This window comes from Dendrobates tinctorius, unplaced genomic scaffold (genome assembly GCF_039654945.1).
Source record: "Dendrobates tinctorius isolate UK_male_01 unplaced genomic scaffold, ASM3965494v1 ptg000018l, whole genome shotgun sequence".
NCBI classification, from domain to species: Eukaryota; Metazoa; Chordata; class Amphibia; order Anura; family Dendrobatidae; genus Dendrobates; species Dendrobates tinctorius.
The window spans coordinates 17,924,047-17,945,537 of NW_027361686.1; the positions used below are offsets into that span (position 1 = coordinate 17,924,047).

A 21,491-nucleotide genomic window follows, 5' to 3' on the forward strand; every position below is an offset into this window, starting at 1 on the left:
TACTATCCCATACTGATACCCCCACTATTCCATCCTAACACCCTGTACTATCCCTTACTGATACCCCCACTATTCCATCCTAACACCCTGTACTATCCCTTACTGATACCCCTACTATTCCATCCTAACACCCTGTACTATCCCATACTGATACCCCCACTATTCCATCCTAACACCCTGTACTATCCCATACTGATACCCCCACTAATCCATCCTAACACCCTGTACTATCCCATACTGATACCCCCACTATTCCATCCTAACACCCTGTACTATCCCATACTGATACCCCCACTAATCCATCCTAACACCCTGTACTATCCCATACTGATACCCCCACTAATCCATCCTAACACCCTGTACTATCCCTTACTGATACCCCCACTATTCCATCCTAACACCCTGTACTATCCCTTACTGATACCCCTACTATTCCATCCTAACACCCTGTACTATCCCATACTGATACCCCCACTATTCCATCCTAACACCCTGTACTATCCCTTACCGATACCCCTACTATTCCATCCTAACACCCTGTACTATCCCATACTGATACCCCCACTAATCCATCCTAACACCCTGTACTATCCCATACTGATACCCCCACTAATCCATCCTAACACCCTGTACTATCCCATACTGATACCCCCACTAATCCATCCTAACACCCTGTACTATCCCTTACTGATACCCCCACTATTCCATCCTAACACCCTGTACTATCCCTTACTGATACCCCTACTATTCCATCCTAACACCCTGTACTATCCCATACTGATACCCCCACTATTCCATCCTAACACCCTGTACTATCCCATACTGATACCCCCACTAATCCATCCTAACACACTGTACTATCCCATACTGATACCCCCACTATTCCATCCTAACACCCTGTACTATCCCATACTGATACCCCCACTATTCCATCCTAACACCCTGTACTATCCCATACCCATACCCCCACTATTCCATCCTAACACCCTGTACTATCCCATACTGATACCCCCATTAATCCATCCTAACACCCTGTACTATCCCATACTTATACCCCCACTATTCCATCCTAACACCCTGTACTATCCCATACTGATACCCCCACTAATCCATCCTAACACCCTGTACTATCCCATACTTATACCCCCACTAATCCATCCTAACACCCTGTACTATCCCATACTGATACCCCCACTAATCCATCCTAACACCCTGTACTATCCCATACTGATACCCCCACTAATCCATCCTAATACCCTGTACTATCCCATACTTATACCCCCACTATTCCATCCTAACACCCTGTACTATCCCATACTGATACCCCCACTAATCCATCCTAACACTCTGTACTATCCCATGCTGACATTCATATTCATACCCACAATTGTCCAATACTGAAACCCACTAATATTTCATACTGACACATATATTGATTCCCATATCTCTCCCATGGTGGCATTTACAATTTTCCCATATTGCCACCTATATGGGGAATTTATTTTAAATTCTCATATAATGTTATGACCCTATCTTTTCCCATTTCATACTTTACATAAAATGTCCCTTCCCATCCTGGCAATGCTATATTTCTTCAGATATCCAGAATATTCAGGCGGTTTATTTCTTTGACACCTACGCTGTGCTGCCACAGGGCCCCGGTGAAAGTAGGTGATCTGTTATTCTGTCTGTTCTCCATCCCCAGTGTCCATGACTCGCGCATGCAATGCTTCCCCCGTCTGCATCATTGCTTTTGACTCTGACTTTCCCTCTTACTGTCTTACTGAAGGCATGCTATATAGCCTGAGACTTATTAGCGATACATAATTATCAGTATTCCATAATATGTTACATTAAATATCTCAGAGTTTGGATTGCATTACAAGCTTTGCAGTGTGGTGCCAAGGTGGACTGCAGCCTGCATATTCTTCCGAGGACCCATCCTGAAGTCCTGAGTATCAGTATTGTATCCAGAATACAGGCTGCCATGACGGCTGTTCGTCTTCTGCTATAACAGTGTCTGCAGGGCAATGGCAGTGCAGTGATTGCTCCAGCCCTGCTTATATAGGGGTAATTCTGAACTATATTTTAGAGAATTGCAATTTGTACAGTTACATAAAAAGTGTCTCCACCCTGAAATCCAAGGAATACTGAAATGTAGCCTGCCTTTGAGTGTGTTGTCTTGTGCCAAGTGACATTTGGGTGCTGTATCACATCCCTGTATGAGAAGGATGTTTCTATAGTCTGTATCTACCTCCTAGAGTGATCATTGTATAATGTTCGGATGCGTGCTTGCTCACACATTCTCCATTTTGTGTCATTATTATGGTGGAGTAATTGACATGCCTACAGTAGAGACGTAATATTTGGAGCTCCAGATCTGTGAGTTATTTTAGACCTTCGTGTGTGTCGTCTTCATCACTCTCACTGATTTGCCTTCAGTGGATAGAATTGTTGGACTGGACCAGATGAGTGGCATGGCCGAGATGTCCTTCGGGTCTTCCTACAAGACTAAGAAAGGAATGTTCCGCACAGTCGGACAACTCTACAAGGAATCTCTGTCTAAGCTGATGTCTACACTAAGAAACACCAATCCCAACTTTGTCCGCTGTATTATCCCCAACCATGAAAAGAGGGTAAGAGCATCTAACTTTGTGCTTTTATGTATACATTTATCAGAAAAATGTTAGAGTTTGGTGCAGAAAAGAAGCCGGTGCAAGCACCTTGCTACATGCAGGCCTTTGTCCTAAATCTCACTAATGATTCCATCATACTGGCGATAGTGGGTTTATTATAGCGCATATTGCTAAAGGGGTGTTCAGCGATGGGACACCCCTTTTCAGTATCGCTAATAAAATAACAAAAAAAAAGCATTCTTACCACCTGGACCAAAGGTCTGCGGTGCTCTATCCCCCAGCTTGTCTGTTAAGGTACTGTTACATTTAGCGATGCACCAGCAATCCCGACAACGATACGACCCGGTCAGGATCGCTGGTGCATCGTTAAATGGTTGCTAGTGAGCTGCCAAACAGGCAGATCTCACCAGCGATGCAGCAGCTGGCGGCGGTTGTTACTTACCTGTCACACGTAGCTCTGCTGACGTCTTCCGCCTGCGTCCATGCATCGCTCGTCAGCGCCGGCGATGAGAAAATGGACTAGGACGTTCTCGCGCGATCAGCGATATCCAGCTGGGGGCCAGGTCGCAGGTAAGTGTCACATGTAGCAAGATCGCTAGCGATGTCGCTGTTGCGTCACAAAATCGGTGACGCTTTAGCGATATCACTATGTGTGAAGGGGGCTTTACATGAGCGCTGCAGTTGGTCAGTGACCACTGTTGGTTGCAGTCTTCACACTTCAGTTTAATGACCCAAACACATGGGAAAATGATAGGAAATGTAGAGTGTTCTAGTTCCTCCTAGTAAAAGTATGCACTGTGATTGAAGTTACTATTATCTTTATTCATTAGGCTGGAAAACTGGAGCCTCACTTGGTGCTTGACCAGTTACGTTGTAATGGGGTCCTAGAAGGGATCCGAATCTGTAGACAAGGCTTTCCAAATAGAATCATCTTCCAGGAGTTCAGACAGAGGTAACTGCATCTTTCATTTTCAGTATTTTTACGCAAGCATATAATTACTTTTAGAGCTCTTGACATTATCGGTTTGGCTAATGCCACTCAGGGCATACCTGGCATACTGGCCTTAGTAGCCAACACACAAGCCTGGCTAGCTTACCAGCACCTGGAAATCTATGTAATGGATCCTTGTCACACCGGTGGGTTATCTTCTTCAGTCGTGACATTGCCTACAATGCCAGCATACAATGTGCCAAGGCCACCTGCACATCAAAGCATTTATCCAGGTTTTCAAACATTTGTATAAGGTGCTTCCAGTACACATGATTTCTTCTCAAACCCTAGCCCTGATCCAGCATTGATTTTTCTAGTGGTCCTCCTAGTCTTTGTTTTAATCTACTGGCGCGTGACCGCTGCTTCCAGGCGGTGGCTTCAGAGGTCATTTGCCGTACTCCCTTCCCCACTAGCTGATCGGTGATGCCAGTACATGAGGGCTGTGCCACTTATGAACTGTAGTGGCCATATTATCACCAAAAAGACCTTACAGGACCCCCTAAACACTAATGCTAGCTATGGCGATGGCGGGAATCGCTTTACTTCATCATTCTCAAATTGTTTGTAGCTTGTGAAGCATTTTGACTATGACACAGGGTCTTCAGCTTACAACGTATCACAGGGAAAAAAATAATAAAGATATGAAGAATAATACCTCGATTGAAATTTTTATGGTTTTGAACTTAGTTCCAAGTTCTCATGTGACATTGCTGGTCACATTAGTGTTCTGGAGCTGCCACGGTAAGGTGGAGCATCCCATGGGGGGGACTAGAGGACCATCAGCTTTGTAGCGACCACTGTTTTTTACTATGCTTGTAATAGCTATTGGTGTAGAAGTTGCAGCTGCAAGCGCGGTGCAGATTTCAAGTGCCGGTAAAGTCATTTTAAATGTTTTAACTAGCAAAAATTTTTTTTTTTTTTTTTTTTTTTTTAAGATATGAGATCCTGACACCAAATGCTATCCCCAAAGGATTCATGGATGGCAAACAAGCATGTGCAATAATGGTGAGCATGTATTTCACTTATACACCAATTATGTAACCAGATCTGGTGGCTTTTCAGGATAGCATTAGCAGATGGTGGATATCTATCTCATCAGTACACTTCATCCAAGAATTGTAATGAAAGCTTCTAGGACTTTTGAAGAACCATTTTATGTGACTTTTATATACCTTTTTGATTTGCAGATCAAGGCTTTGGAGCTGGACCCCAATCTATACCGCATAGGACAGAGTAAAATTTTCTTCCGGGCTGGAGTGTTGGCTCACCTGGAAGAAGAGCGAGATCTGAAGATCACAGATATAATTGTCCTCTTCCAGGCGGCTTGCAGAGGCTACCTGGCCAGGAAGTGAGTTATAGCATATTGGTTCATGGGACACCTGCCTTCTGCCAGCCATAGTATATGTGGTTATGTTTTACAAGCTGAATAATACATTGAAAATGTTTTCTTCATCTCAGAGCTTTCTCAAGAAGACAGCAACAAATGAGTGCACTGAAGGTGGTTCAGAGAAACTGCGCTGCGTACCTGAAGCTGAGACATTGGCAATGGTGGCGATTATTTACCAAGGTTTGTAGTTATATTTCACCTGTCCAGTTTTCAGGATCCGCGCCATTGTGTTGTCACTTATAAAGAAGACTGGAGCTGTGTCTCTTCTCGAGTCCATGGTGTTTGTGGCACCACATATATATATAATCACACATACACACGTGCGGGTAAGTATACAGGGACTAGATTAGGTTACATGGCCACTGTTCCCTGCGTTTTGCATGACTGTGGATCAAACATTCAAAGGTGCTCCTCCATGCCCACTAAAGGGGTATAGCAAGTTCTCACCTATCCCCAGGATATGTCATAATTGTTAGTTGGGACTGACCAATAGGACCCTCACTGATCTCCAGAATGGGGTCCCATATCCCCCATTCAAGTGGAGTGGTGGCTATGCTTGGGCACTGCTGCTCCGTTCACAGTTGATTAGACTGATGGGGTTAGTTTCCACTATCTAGCAGTTATCTTTTTGTGGCCAATGGATGGTTGATCTGATTAGCCCCGTGATGGTGACTTCACCCTGTAAGCATGCCATCTCCTGACCTTTGGGATATATGCGGCCTACAGTTTTCCATCCAGGCTCCTCTGTCTAAATTCTCTTCCTTCATCTGTTAATAACTGTAATAACTAATATGCAAATATTTGTTTCCATAAATGACAGTATAAATATTTCTTTCTGAAGGTGAAGCCCTTACTACAAGTAACACGGCAGGATGAAGTAATGCAGGCAAAGGTAGTCGAGCTGCAGAAGGTCAAAGATTCCCATCTGCAGACCGAGCGGGAACTTATGGACATGGGAAGCAAATTCCAGCAGGTGAGAGCGGAAGAGCAGTAGGACCCCCATGGCTCTTTGTCTTTGGACCCTCATTTGCAGACTGTAGACTAGTTTTGCTGGTGGACGCTCTGGCAGCTGCGGTGAAGCTGATTGCTGGCTGCCATGTTGTACTATATGATGTGAGCTATTCAGAAATAGTGTTAGACATTTTCTATATAAAGGCTTTTCTTTCACTTGCAATTTTATTTTTATTACTGAACGACATATGAAAATGAAAAATGAAGTGACTGACCCTGCGGTTCTGTATAGATGTGGTCACAGAGTGCGACCAGCAATGTGCAGTCTGTGCCTTCTGCCCCTCCTTCTTATTAACCAGCAGACAGTGGGAGAGGGAGATTTTGGAGGAACGTAAGACTATGTGCACACTCCTTTTTCAGGCGCTGCAAAATCGCCCCCATGAATGAACAATTCTGTGCTGTTCTGTGTTTTCTTACTCCATTTAACCACTTCAGGCTTCAAAAACCATGAAGCCGTTTATAGAAGCAGCATGTTCACTCTCCGGGCTGTTTCTGCTGGGAAGCCACTCGCCAACTCTACTATATCTTATAGAAAAAAACACACCTCCGTCTGTGAGCACACTGCAAAAATGATGGCAAAATTGCCAGTGAAACTGATTTTGGAAAAATGCCCCTGGCACTTTCCTAAAGTGGCATTGTCTAGAAAAGCTCGAGGACCCTGAATGTTGTCATGTGCACATAGCCTGACACATGACTGAAGAAGCAGGCTGCACCCAGAGGAAATCTGCCGCCCAAAGCTCGGGCTGGATATGGATATCCCTAACACTGAATCCTTATGTGTTATATGCAGATGTTACAGCAGAATTGCAGTGGACGTTACCCTACGTATTGCTAGGGGTGGGATTTGCACTGAAAATCCTCTAGATTTTGAAAATGTATATACGTTTATAACTGGCCATAAGTGTACGATGCTTGTTCCTGGGTTTTAACCCTGGGTCGTTGTAAATTTACAGCATGGGGACTGCAGTTTGGGTTCACTACCGCGTCTGCCTTCTCCGTTTCTGGCTGCAAAACACTCAGTAATCCCCTATTCAGGTCTGGTCACTAAGGGGTTAAAGCTGTAGGTAAAAAAATAGGAGCATTTTGTGATCAAAGCTATTTGCATGGTTGCTGTATTTTCTATTTTAGACACAATAGCTTGATAAAAAAATGTTGTAAATGGGGTTTAAAGCCATCTACGTATGTCCAGTACAGTTTATAGTTTGTCCTAACCTGCAATTTAAGGGATTTTATCATAAAATGTGTTTTACCTGGTTTTCCCTATTCCCAACCTTCATGGCACTATGAAGAACGTTCTTACATTGCAGAGGAGCACCGTTGGTCAGACATATCATATCAATGTGCCACCATTGTTTTCGGCACAAAACCTCAGGAAAGTACTGCTGCTAATCAGTACTGCTGCACTCCGTATCCTGTAATCTCGGCCATTTACAGTCTCATACTATAGCGCCATCCTTGAGGTGGTATTCTCCAGGACATAAGTCTTGGTTTTAAAGATGATAATGTATTTTTCTCATGTTTCCTTATTCTAGTTGGTGGAAGAAAAGAATATTCTGGCTGAACAGCTTCAAGCAGAGACTGAACTGTTTGCCGAAGCAGAAGAAATGCGTGCAAGACTGGCAGCAAAGAAGCAGGAGCTGGAGGAAATCTTGCATGACTTGGAGTCTCGGGTGGAAGAAGAGGAAGAGCGAAATCTACAGCTGCAGAATGAGAAGAAGAAGACGCAGCAGCACGTGCAGGTAATGCCGCAGCAGGAGCCGGACCGTGGCCTGCAGCACGTCTGCTCCCCAGGGGGCACTGTTATATTGGGACAAGAACAGTCGTATTGTTAGACTTTAACGTATATTTAGTTATCATAGACGTAGCTACATATATATACCATTATACATATAGAATATTCAGAATGACTTCACTATATTAAATGTATCCAATTTCTGATGTTCTTTGTAATATTCAGGACTTGGAAGAGCAGCTGGAGGAAGAGGAGGCCGCTCGGCAGAAACTGCAGCTGGAGAAAGTAACAACAGAGGGGAAATTTAAGAAGTTGGAAGAAGATGTTCTCCTATTGGAAGACCAAAATGCCAAACTCATTAAGGTATGGGAACCAGGCGCACTCAGGCGCCGTGGATTATATGGTTGAGATACAGAAATAATAAGAGGTCCTGCACTGAAGTCTTGACCATCAATTTGGTACAACATAATAGTTGTGTCAGGAACACCGCACTGCACCAGAGCGCGTGTCCTGAGTACAAAGACTGTGCACAAAGATACCTGTGGAGCGGGCAGCAGTGATGACAATGCATGCTCCAGGACCTGAATCACGTGACTGCTGGGGGCGTGGCCTAAGCTCCACGGAGCTAGGAGCTGCAGGGAAACTCCTAGAAAGGTAACTACAGGACAATGTTACCAAGGGGCATAGACAGAGACAGAAACCAGATCAAGCTGAGGTCAAAGCACGAGATAGCAATACAGTACCAAAGGATTAAACAGAATGGATAGTCAGGACGTAGCAATAGATCAGAAAACCAGAATGGGCATTAGACGGTACAATAGGGGTAAACTCTAACGGAGTAACGATAGCCAAGCCAGGAGGTAAGAACCAGAAAAGACAATGGTACCAAAATGAGAGACGGAGAACAGAGTGAAGGAACAAGCCGGGTCATACACTGGAAGCAAACAAACAACGCAGAGTACACGCACACCAGGGTTCAGACACACCAGAAAAGCAGTATAACTGACAGAGAATGCTAGTTTGGAGTGAGTATAAATACCCCTCCCAGATCCAAAGAGAGGCCGGCAAAAGTTAACCCTATGAGAACAGGATATTAACCATGTCCTAACCATGACAGTACCCCCCTCTTAATGGGGGGCCACTGGACCCCCAGGTTTCTCAGGGTACCTGGCATGAAAAGCCTGCACCAGTCGATCAGTGTGCACCGAACTGGCCGGAACCCACGATCGATCCTCAACGGAATATCCCTTCCAATGGATAAGGTACTGAAGTCTCCGGCGCACCCACTGCGAATCAGCGATGCGCCCTACCTCGTACTCCAGTTGACCTGCTACCAACACTGGTGGAGCCACAGATGAGGGATCTTCTCTAACTGTCCCCACAGGTTTTAGTAGGGACCTGTGGAAGATGTTAGAGATTTTGAAGGAGGTGGGCAACTATAATCTGTATGCCACCGAGTTGATCACCTCTACAATCTTGTATGGGCCAATAAATTTGGGGCCCAACTTCATAGAGGGTATTTTAAGTTTGATGTTACGGGTGGACAACCAGACTTTTTCCCCCACTGTCAACGCAGGAACCACCCCCTTCCTCCTGTCTGCAAAATGTTTGAACTTCTTCTGGGCTTTGGAGATGTTCCCCTGTACCTCCTTCCAGAGGATTTTTAATTGTTGTACCATCCCCTCGGCACAAGGGCAATCCGAATCCATACGGGAAAATTCCCCAAACTGCGGAACAAACCCATAATTGACCAGAAAGGGAGACTTTCCGGTAGACTGATTAATCCGACAGTTGAATGCAAATTCTGCCATGGGTAATAATACCTCACACCAGTCTTCCTGTCTGGAGGAGGCCAGGCATCTCAGAATCTGCTCCAATGACTGGTTGGTGCGTTCCGTTTGTCCGTTGGATTCCGGGTGATAGGCAGAGGAGAATGACGTGACCCCCAACTTCATACAAAACGCTCTCCAAAACCTGGCCAGAAATTGCACACCCCTGTCTGACACCACGTTCACAGGCACTCCATGCAGTCGAACAATGTGCTGTATAAACAAGTGGGCCAAGGTTTCAGCGGATGGTAATGCAGGTAATGGCACATAGTGGGCTTGCTTAGAAAATCTATCAACCACTACCCATACCACTGAGTTGCCCTTGGAAGGTGGAAGGTTAGTGATAAAGTCCATGGACAGGTGTGTCCATGGTTTATCCGGAATTGGCAAAGGCACCAATTCCCGGGCCGGCCGGACCTGAGAGCTTTTAGAGCGCGCACACACCCCACAAGTATTCACAAACGTTTTTATATCAGTACCCATAGAGGGCCACCAAAAACCCCTAGCTACTGCCCCCCGGGTAGCTGCAATACCAGGGTGTGCACTTAACACAGAGGCATGAAATTCTTGAAGGAGTGTGGGACGGAATTGTTTGGGTACAAACAATTTACCTGGGGGTTTATTCCTGGGAGCTTGTGCTTCCAGAATCTCTCTGTAACTCAGAGGAGATTTCGGCTACAACCACTCCCGGTTGAAGAATGGAGGAAGGAGGTTCTGGAGGGGACATAGAAGCAAAACTTCGGGATAAGGCATCTGCCTTTACATTTTTAGACCCTCGTCGGAACGTGATGGTAAAATGAAATCGAGAAAAAAAAAGTGCCCACCGAGTCTGTCTGGGGGTCAATCTCTTAGCAGACTCGATATAGGCCAGGTTTTTATGATCAGTGATGATCACCTTAATGGGATGAGCGGCCGCCTCCAAAAAATGCATCCATTCTTCAAAGGCCAATTTAACTGCTAACAATTCCCTGTTACCGACATCATAGTTTCTCTCGGCCAAAGAGAACTTCTTAGAGAAAAAGGCACAGGGTATGAGGTTAGTCAGGGTAGAGGGGCCCTGTGAGTGAGGTCCGTCAAGGGTTTTACCACCTGCGAGAACCCTTTAATGAACTTCCTATAATAATTAGCGAAGCCCAGAAATCGCTGCAACCCCTTCAGGTCATGAGGCTGCACCCAATCTGTAATGGCCTGAACCTTCCCTGGATCCATGCGGAATCCCTCCCCGGATACAATTACACCCAGAAAAGACAGTGCTTGCATAAAAAATGAGCACTTCTCCAGCTTAGTGTACAAATGGTTCTCCCGGAGTCTCATAAGCACCGTACGCAGATAATGCAAGTGTGACTGACTGTCCTCAGAGTAAATCAAAATGTCATCCAGGTAAATGACTACGTAACGTCCAATCAAGTTAGAAAAAAACAACATTAATAAAGATCTGAAAAACCGCAGGAGCGTTAGTGAGGCCAAAGGGCATAACCAGGTTTTCAAACAGCCCCTCAGTTGTCAGGAACGCTGTTTTCCATTCGTCCCCCTCCCGGATCCTTATAAGGTTATAAGCCCCTCGTAGATCGAGCTTAGAAAACCATTTGGCCCCCGTGAGTTGATTGCATAGATCAGGAATCAATGGGAGAGGGTACGTGTTCTTAACACTAATTTTGTTCAGTTCTCGAAAGTCGAGGCACGGTCGCAACCCACCATCTTTTTTCTTTACAAAGAAAAACCCCGCTGCCACGGGTGAGACCGAGGGCCGAATATGCCCCTTGCGAAGGATTTCTTTAATGTACTCTTTCATAGCTTGGCGCTCAGGCCCGGACAAATTAAACAAACGAGCCTTGGGTAATTTGGCTCCAGGTACTAAATCGATAGCACAATCATATGGTCTATGTGGTGGGAGCGCCTCAGCCTCGCTTTCGGAAAACACATCTTTAAAGTCTCTCAGGTACTCCGGAATACCCTCCAGACCGACAGATGACACAAATATGGATTTTATCGGATTGACAAAAGGAACCGGGTTACAACACAGACCATTATCATTACATCCCCATCGGGTGATCTCCCCCTTCACCCAATCAATAAGAGGATTGTGGCGTTGCAACCAGGGCATTCCCAATACCAGTCCTGCAGGCAAATTATTCATAATGAAACAACTTAAATTTTCGACATGAGTGGAACCCACTTTCATAGAAAAAACTTCAGACATAAAACAAATTCCATCCCGGGTAAGAGGGGATGAATCCACAGCCACAATTTTAACAGGGTCTTTTAACGTGACTGTCCCTATCTTATTAAGAGTCACAACTTGGGCATCAATCAGATTAATGGAGGAACCACAGTCAACAAAGGCGGTGGTCATAACAGGACTGCCAGCAATTTCCAATTCAACCTGGAGCACCATTTTTGTACGTGAGAAAAAATGTACCTGGGAGTCTGGACAACCTCCTCGATTGTTGCCCAGACTCAGTCGTTTCTCTGATGGTTTCTCTGAAGAAGGGCAGGAGGGGCAATTCCTTTTCCAATGTCCAGAGGCTCCACAGTAAAAGCATAGTATGTTGTCTCTACGGTGCCTTCTCTCTTTCTCCTTAACCGAGACTGACCTAACCTTCATGGGCTCAGATACAGGTGCAGTGTCACACAATTTGGGGTACAAGGGAGACTCTTGTTGCATCATTCCTCTAGCACGGAGTCTCCGGTCCATACGGACCGCCTGCATCATGGCATCCTCCAGGGTATCAGGAGGCGGATGTAATGCCAGAGCGTCCTGCAGACGGTCAGAAAGGCCCCTGCGAAACAACCCCCTCAGGGCGGCGTCGTTCCAGGGTACTTCGGCGGTCCAAAGTCTAAACTCTGAGCAGAACCATTCAGCAGAGTGCCTCCCCTGTGTCTCACTCATCACCATATCCTCAGCCAGACGCACTCTATCAGGCTCATCATAGATGTTCCCCAGAGCCTCAAAGAACAAGTTCACTGACATACGTTCAGGAGCAGAGGAAGACAGAGAGAAAGCCCATGCTTGCGGAGCTCCCCGAAGTAGGGAAATAATGACCCCCACCCTCTGGAACTCATCCCCGGAGGAGCGGGGCCTTAGAGAAAAAAAAAAGCTTGTCTTCCTTCTCTGAAAGACCTGAACTCCTTTTTATCCCCTGAGAAAGGGTCGAGCAATTTGACCGGAGCTTCGGGGGACGCTAATGACACATCCCTACCCCCAGAACTAGAAACCCCTGCATCGACAGCCCCCTGCACAGTAACCACCAACTGTTGCTGGGTATGGGCCATCGTGTGCTGTTCCACATTGGGTTTATGGAACATTTGGGTCAGGTGCTTGACCTGCTCAGCCAAGGCTTGTATGGGATCCTTGAAGATAACACACACTTTTTTTTTCTCTCTTCAGAGGAAAAAAAAACTGAAACGGTCAGTTATAATGTCAGGAACACCGCACTGCACTTGCTCACTGAGCCAGAGCGCGTGTCCTGAGTACAAAGACTGTGCACAAAGATGTCTGCGGAGCGGGCAGCAGTGGTGACAATGCATGCTCCAGGACCTGAATCACGTGACTGCTGGGGGCGTGGCCTAAGCTCCACAGAGCTAGGAGCTGCAGGGAAACTCCTAGAAAGGTAACTACTGGACAATGTTACCAAGGGGCATAGACAGAGACAGAAACCAGATCAAGCTGAGGTCAAAGCACGAGATAGCAATACAGTACCAAAGGATTAAACAGAATGGATAGTCAGGACGTAGCAATAGATCAGAAAACCAGAACGGGCATTAGACGGTACAATAGGGGTAAACTGTAACGGAGTAACGATAGCCAAGCCAGGAGGTCAGAACCAGAAAAGACAATGGTACCTAAATGAGAGACTGAGTACAGAGTGAAGGAACAAGCCGAGTCATACACGGGAAGCAAACAAACAACGCAGAGTACACGCACACCAGGGGTCAGACACACCAGAACAGCAGTATAACTGACAGAGAATGCTAGTTTGGAGTGAGTATAAATACCCCTCCCAAATCCAAAGAGAGGCCGGCAAAAGTTAACCCTGCGAGAACAGGACATTAACTATGTCCTAACCATGACAAGTTGGCATGGATATCACAATTGACTGCACTAGGCCTGTGAACACAGGCAATACAGAGAAAACCTTACTTGATTTATACAACACAATGCGCTAGACAACAATTTATTGCTTTTTATTATAACAGGAACGGAAGTTGATGGAGGATAGAATTGCTGATTTTACTTCAAACATGGCTGAAGAAGAGGAGAAAATAAAGAGTCTAAGCAAACTGCGCACCAAGTATGAAGCCGTCATTGCCGATATGGAAGGTACAATATCTCCATTAATAGTTTGGCTTAGATGCCATGAGATGCTCAGCACTTGTGTTCCTTACTAAAAAATAATAACTAATAGCAAAATATTATCTAATGTTTATGACAAACATTTCAGATCGTCTAAAGAAAGAAGAAAAGGGCAGGCAAGAGATGGAAAAAGTGAAAAGGAAGTTGGATGGAGAAACATCAGATTTACAGGATCAGATTTTAGAGCTTCAACAGCAAATTGAGGAACTAAAACAACAACTGGCCCGTAAGGAAGAGGAGCTGCAAGCCGCGCTCGCCAGGTAACCGAATCAGTGCGCCGTCTCTTCATTACTCCTAATGTTTACAGATAGGAGTATTTAATTAGTCTTGTTCCCCATGTAGGATTGAAGAAGAAGCAAGTCAAAAGAATAATTTACTGAAGCAGCTCCGGGAACTGCAATCTCAGATCTCAGAATTTCATGAAGACTTGGAATCTGAAAAGGTTGCAAGGGCAAAAGCAGAAAAGCAGCGGCGAGACCTAGGGGAAGAGTTGGAAGCATTGAAGTCGGAACTTGAAGACACTCTAGACTCTACTGCCACACAGCAAGAACTTAGGTGAGAGTGACCAGTAGGGCTGCAGCGGCAATAAGCTAATAAGTGACTCTTCATGTGCTTATCATTACGTACAGTTAGGGCTATGTATATTTGGACAGAGACAACATTTTTCTAATTTTGGTTCTAGACATTACCACAATGAATTTTAAGCAAAACAATTCAGATGCAGTTGAAGTTTAGACTTTCAGTTTTCATTTCAGGGTATCCACATTAAAATTGTATGAAGGGTTTAGGAGTTTCAGCTCCTTAACATGTGCCACCCTGTTTTTAAAGGGACAAAAAGTAATTGGACAGATTAAATAATTGGAAATAAAATGTTCATTTCTAGTACTTGGTTGAAAACCCTTTGTTGGCAATGACTGCCTGAAGTCTTGAACTCATTGACATCACTAGACGCTGTGTTTCCTCCTTTTTGATGCTCTGCCAGGCCTTCACTGTGGTGGTTTTCAGTTGCTGTTTGTTTGTGGGCCTTTCTGTCTGAAGTTTAGTATTTAGCAAGTGAAATGCATGCTCAATTGGGTTGAGAACAAGTGACTGACTTGGCCATTCAAGAATATTCCACTTCTTTGCTTTAATAAACTCCTGGGTTGCTTTGGCTTTATGTTTTGGGTCATTGTCTATCTGTAGTATGAAACAACGACCAATCAGTTTGGCTGCATTTGGCTGGATCTGAGCACACAGTATGGCTCTGAATAGCTCAGAATTCATTCGGCTGCTTCTGTCCTGTGTCACATCATCAATAAACAAACACTAGTGACCCAGTGCCACTTGCAGCCATGCATGCCCAAGCCATCACACTGCCTCCGCCGGGTTTACAGATGATGTGGTATGCTTTGGATCATGAGTTGTACCACGCCTTCGCCATACTTTTCTCTTTCCATCATTCTGGTAGAGGTTGATCTTGGTTTCATCTGTCCAAAGAATGTTCTTCCAGAACTGTGCTGGCTTTTTTAGATGTTTTTTTAGCAAAGTCCAGTCTAGCCTTTTGATTCTTGATGCTTATGAGTGGCTTGCACCGTGCAGTGAACCCTCTGTATTTACTTTCATGCAGTCTTCTCTTTATGGTAGATTTGGATATTGATACGCCTACCTCCTGGAGAGTGTTTTTCACTTGGTTGGCTGTTGTGAAGCGGTTTCTCTTCACCATGGAGATTATTCTGCGATCATCCACCACTGTTGTCTTCCGTGGGCGTCCAGGTCTTTTTGCATTGATGAGTTCACCAGTGCTTGCTTTCTTTCTCAGGATGCACCAAACTGTAGATTTTGCCACTCCTAATGTTGTAGCAATTTCTCGGATTGTTTTTTTCTGTTTTTTGCAGCTTAAGGATGGCTTGTTTCACCTGCATGGAGAGCTCCTTTGACCGCATGTTTCCTTCACAGCAAAACTTTCCAAATGCAAGCACCACACCTCAAATCACCTCCAGACCTTTTATCTGCTTAATTGAGAATGACATAACGAAGGGATTGCCCACACCTGTCCATGAAATAGCCATGGAGTCAATTGTCCAATTACTTTTGGTCCCTTTAAAAACAGGGTGGCACATGTTAAGGAGCTGAAACTCCTAAACCCTTCATCCAATTTTAATGTGGATACCCTCAAATGAAAGCTGAAAGTCTGAACGTCAACTGCATCTGAATTGTTTTGTTTAAAATTCATTGTGGTAATGTCTAGAATCAAAATTAGAAAAATGTTGTCTCTGTCCAATTCTATATGGACCTAACTGTATGTGATGATGATGGCAGCCCCTGTGGGAAGCATATGGGTAATCACATTGGCGGTCGGGCAATTTTCAAACAGAAAGATATAAAATAAAAGATAGGAAGGATTGCTACCTTTGTAGAAGAAATGGGTTTGACGGTATGGTCGCTAGTATTCAGTCCACATCAAAAAGTCTGTGAAGAATATGTATTTCCCAAGAAAATGTGCCTCTCTATAAGTGAGAATACTGTAAAAGGAACAGGCAAGACAGTGGCGGTACGGGGACTGAGACATACATGCCACAAAGGAAATAAATTCACATAACCATGATTTTCACTGCTTACAAATACTCTTCTCTTCATGGCTTAGACTAGAAGCAAGTCCTAGGCTTGGGCCCACATAGTGTCTGACATTCCGGTGGTGTGCGTCCATGATGGGCCTGCAAAGAAAATGCTTAATAGCAGTTGAAATTAATTGCACGTGACTTGCTTATTATTCGGTAAAATGGTGCTCCCTGTAACTGTACACAGGGAATTCATGCTTCATCTCTGATGACGAATTGGGAAGTTGCTGAGACTTTTAGGGCGCAGTCAGACGTCCATATTGCTCACGCGGGGGCGCATCGCAATCCTTGGACTGTCCGGTGGCTGTTCTGACCTGAGTGTGACAATATATATTTCTACCCTTCATCCAATTTTAATGTGGATACCCTCAAATGAAAGCTGAAAGTCTGAACTTCAACTGCATCTGAATTGTTTTGTTTAAAATTCATTGTGGTAATGTCTAGAACCAAAATTAGAAACATGTTGTCTTTGTCCAAATACGGAATATATGGACCTAACTGTATATCTTTATACCATATATATCTATATCGGTCACAGCAGCTAGCATTTGTTTCATACTTTATTCTGTTCAAAGATGCTGGTCAGTCTTTTTTGTTTTTTTTTGTCGTATACTACTGGAAGTGATGACTGCCTCCATACTTGGCTCCCATTCTCAAATTAAAGTTGTTTTTTTAAATGGTATTGGCTACCTACCATGCTTTTTGGCCTGTGAGATGCTTGTTTGTAGTCGGGGTCCCATCAGAGAGTGGTCGCCTGGTCACTAGCACTTATAGTGTGCTGCAGTATTATATGTATGCTGTATATATATATTTCCCACCTGTATAATGTCATACAATCTATAATCCGACATATATAGGTGGGAAACGTGTAAGGTTCTTGCAGGCAAAAAAGAAGCATAAATGAATGTTACATCTCCGATGTGTGCTGTTCTGTAGCCTTCATGTAGCTGCGGCCCACTGGTAACTTCATTGACCTATCCAGCCTGTAAGTGTGCTGAGTGGGTCATCGGTTACGTGGTCCTGATTACTTTTAGACTGGTTCTGTGCCTTGTCCAGATGGTTGGAACTGAGCGATGCACATCGGAGACATAACATTATTTCTTACCTAAAAACCTTAACATAATAGTTGAACATTTTTTTGTCTACCTGCATCCTCTTGTGGGATATCTGCACAAAGTATTCAAGTAGATTCTGATTTTTAAATTATATTTAAGGGCAAAACGTGAACAGGAAGTGACTGATCTGAAGAAGAACATTGAAGAAGAATCTAAAGTACACGAGGCTCAAATCGTAGAAATGCGTCAGCGGCACACTCAGGCTCTGGAGGATGTTTCAGAACAGCTTGAACAAGCAAGGAGGGTGAGTATAACATTTGGGAACTAAAGTACTTTCCCATTGATAAAGGAAGTAGTAGCACAGATACCGAGGAGGCAGACATGTATTAAGGCGAGTGAGTCAATTCACAGAGTAGCATAAAACCTTGGTAAGACTTGTAAGGATAGGTGCCCACGATCAATAAACGCTGCGGGTTGGACGGTGCGTACTTGTACAGCGTCCATCCAGCAGCGTCCAGATGTCTCAGCATAGTGAATAGGATTTCAAGAAATCCCATGTCCACTATGCGTCCAGAGACGCCCGCGGATCACCTGCAGAGACGGACATGTGGCACGTCTTTCCAGAGGCGAGTCTCTGCAAGAGAAATTTCACCCATAGAATTTATTGAACGCTGTGAATCCGCACGGTTCAGTGATCACATGCTGATTCACCTGCGTTCAATAGACGGCAGCACTTTGGACTGAGCGGACATGTGCTGTGTCCAAAGCGCTGCCAATTCCTGATCGTAGGTCAATAATCTTCTATTAGATTTGGATGAATTTTATCCATAATTATCTTCAACAGGGACTTAATGTTACAGAAATAGGAGAAAAAAAGGGATTAACGCTAAGGCCTGTTTCACACTTCCGTTTTTTGACGTCAGTTGCAATCCGTGAAAAATGTGAAAAAGGGATCCGTTTCCGTTGTGACACCAACGCGTGCCACCGGACCGTTGTTTTGACGGATCCGCCGAAGTTGGAATTTTAAAGGAACTGCAGCCTGGAAAAGGGGAGAGAGTCAGTCTATGGGGGAAACAAGTGGATCCGTTTTTTTCGAAAATTGGCAGATTTTGACTGACATCAAACAACGGAAGTGTGAAACAGGCCTAAGGAAACCTAGTCACCACATGATGTATTTAAATCCTTGTCACCTAGCAAGATTGGCTGTTCTCATTGTAGCTTTCACAAAGGGGAGAGATTGGAAATTTGCTCAGAAATCTAGTTGAGCTTTGATGTCCATACGGCGCAAGAAAAATTATTGCATTTCCTAAAGAAGTTATCATATGTGAATGCCAAGGACTTTAACAATAGATCTTACCATCTATAACAAATCTGAAGTAGTTAAAAAAGATAGATTTGAGCAAAAAATGTCATCTTTACCAAGGCAAACAATTTGTATGGCAGCCATGATGCATACATTTTCATTGGAAGATGGGATTAAGCCATTTCTCATTTTCCTGGCCGCAGCCCAATGACTATGTTGAAATCTCACATGCCCAAACCTTACTTCCCCAACATCTGATGTTAGGGAGTGTCGGACCACCCTCTACAGGCTAGATGTTTTAGCGATCCCCCAAAATCGATAACATACAACGATGCTACATCTGTTTTTTATCTTTTTAGTTCAAAGTGAATCTGGAAAAAGTGAAACAGACTCTAGAAAGCGAGAATGCTGATCTAGTGAAGGAAGTCAAGAATCTTCATAGTACAAAACAGGAATCGGAACAAAAACGAAAGAAGCTGGAAGGACAGGTGTCTGAACTTCAAGTCCGAGTCTCTGAAAGTGAGAAGGCAAAGTATGAACTGGCGGAAAGACTGCAAAAAGTGCAGGTAAGGCTGACGTATAATATCTGACTGGTGTCCTCCAGTTTTTGATTTATATAGTTTATGAAAATACTTGTCCTTCCTCCACTTGTTTCTCCACTCCTCATGTGCCAAGATGTTACACAAACATGGATAAATGTGGACTGTAAGATGGCAGCTGAATGGAGTATATGTGCACCGAGGTGCCTAACGTTGGTGATATAAAACCCAGTGAGAAAGCTCCAGCGCTGATGGTGATAAGAGGTTTATTTAATGATGCCAGATTCTGGGTCCAGGTTTTAGGAGCATCTGGGAGAGATGGGTAGGACTGGCTGCTCCCATATCTCCTATCTAGGCCTAGCAGTTGATATAAAAGGGCAGCTGAGCTGCTCCTCAATTGCCTGGGAGTGGAGGTACATCTTGTATGCTAGTCAGACTGCCAGAAGCTGATCAAGTATAGACCTCTGTTGCTTGTGAGTCTCAACCAGTGACAAAAGGTGTGTGGATTGTGTAGGAAGGACTCTGTCAGTGTTGCCATCTTTTTATATGATTTCCGTTTATGCCAAATAAGGGCTTGTTATCTTCTTTTCCTGGAAGTATCATGGACTTTTTGTGTAATAAATCCTCCTGTATGAACAAGACCGTTCATGCTTGTGTGTATCTCAGCCATCCATCTCACCTATAGTGTCCAGTGTCACAGAAATAGCTACCCTTAGCTTCTCCAGTTTGTCAGATTGTATAGAATTGATATATCAGCTGTATATTTAAGAGACGCGTATTTGTGCTTATCCAGATACTCCTGACTCCATCAATTTCACTAGCCATAATAAAATGCATTAGATTAGACTTTAGGATCTTTTTCTTCCATAACACCTGTGTTTATTATGCTCACAGGCTGAATTAGATGGTGTATCTGGTACCTTGGGATCCACAGAAAGCAAATCCATAAAACTATCCAAAGATTTGTCCAGTGTACAGTCATCACTGCAGGACACCCAGGTACGTAGCATCATAGCATCACCTTGTACTGCACAAGTTGATATTCGGCACCTCCGCTTCTTTTCTATACCTCTTAACTGTGTTGCACCTTTCTGTTAAATCCTAATCCAGGAATTATTGCAAGAAGAGACCAGACAGAAACTAAACTTCAGTTCTAGAGTAAAACAGTTGGAAGATGAGAAAAATAACCTTCTGGAAAACCTTGAGGAAGAAGAGGCAGCCAAGAGTCAGCTCAGTCGTCATATTCAGGCACTGCAACAACAGGTAATCGGCAGACCTGAGACAACTAGTCGCCATAACTGGATCTCTCTCTAAACGTGTGTTCTTCTCAGCTATTGGACTCAAAGAAAAAGATGGAGGAACACGGAGGTGCAGTGGAGGGTTTGGAAGAGGCCAAAAAGAAAATGGCTAAGGAGCTAGAGCTTATGCACCAGCGCTTTGATGAGAAGCATCAAACCAATGACAAGCTGGAAAAGACCAAGAATCGTCTGCAGCAAGAGCTGGATGACCTTATGGTTGACTTGGATCATCAGCGGCAAATTGTTTCAAATCTGGAAAAGAAACAGAAGAAGTTTGACCAGGTAAAAACAGTGATAGGTATTAGCATATTGGGAATTCATGTGGATGTGTTGCTGCTAAGTAATTACTGTACATTTGGTTACAAGTGCAACGGGTTCTAGCTGAATGTGTCACCAGAAAATGGCCCACTGGTTAACACATCTTTGTTCAAGAATTTTTTTTTTAATTTTCCATGGCCTTATCTATCTTCTAAATAAATCTTGTAATCTGGCAAATTGAGGCTCATATCAGATTGCCACACCGTGCTCTGTAGGGATCTCTTTTTATATCAATCATCTAGGCTGGATTACTAGTCACAATAGGTGACGGACACCATCCTCCTCCCTATGATTCCAGTGGTCAATGCGATTGCTGTAAATTACGTCTCTGAATCTTGGTAACAGCAGCTCAGACTCGCGAGCAGGCCCCATAATCGTATACAGAAAATAGTTAAAAAAAAAAAATATATATATACAGTAAGAAAGTCCAGACATAATGGC

The 21,491-nt window shown here is 44.1% G+C and overlaps 1 protein-coding gene across 6 annotated transcripts in view; it reads left to right on the forward strand.

Moving 5' to 3' along the window:
- The window catches only part of LOC141082566 (myosin-10-like), a 197,448-nt gene that overhangs the window by 159,791 nt on the left and 16,166 nt on the right, over nucleotides 1–21,491 (forward strand). For 4 of the 6 annotated variants that reach the window (XM_073566532.1, XM_073566537.1, XM_073566531.1 and 1 more), the window contains exons 17-33: nucleotides 1,599–1,667; nucleotides 2,443–2,636; nucleotides 3,467–3,588; nucleotides 4,563–4,632; nucleotides 4,815–4,975; nucleotides 5,086–5,194; nucleotides 5,856–5,987; nucleotides 7,558–7,764; nucleotides 7,983–8,120; nucleotides 13,784–13,907; nucleotides 14,029–14,200; nucleotides 14,283–14,495; nucleotides 17,752–17,896; nucleotides 19,255–19,461; nucleotides 20,329–20,433; nucleotides 20,545–20,697; nucleotides 20,766–21,014. In XM_073566532.1, the coding sequence (XP_073422633.1) occupies nucleotides 1,599–1,667; nucleotides 2,443–2,636; nucleotides 3,467–3,588; nucleotides 4,563–4,632; nucleotides 4,815–4,975; nucleotides 5,086–5,194; nucleotides 5,856–5,987; nucleotides 7,558–7,764; nucleotides 7,983–8,120; nucleotides 13,784–13,907; nucleotides 14,029–14,200; nucleotides 14,283–14,495; nucleotides 17,752–17,896; nucleotides 19,255–19,461; nucleotides 20,329–20,433; nucleotides 20,545–20,697; nucleotides 20,766–21,014 (2,570 nt within the window). The remainder of the gene's footprint in view (nucleotides 1–1,598; nucleotides 1,668–2,442; nucleotides 2,637–3,466; nucleotides 3,589–4,562; nucleotides 4,633–4,814; nucleotides 4,976–5,085; nucleotides 5,195–5,855; nucleotides 5,988–7,557; nucleotides 7,765–7,982; nucleotides 8,121–13,783; nucleotides 13,908–14,028; nucleotides 14,201–14,282; nucleotides 14,496–17,751; nucleotides 17,897–19,254; nucleotides 19,462–20,328; nucleotides 20,434–20,544; nucleotides 20,698–20,765; nucleotides 21,015–21,491) is intronic. The other 2 variants (XM_073566535.1, XM_073566536.1) reach the window with 1 other exon arrangement.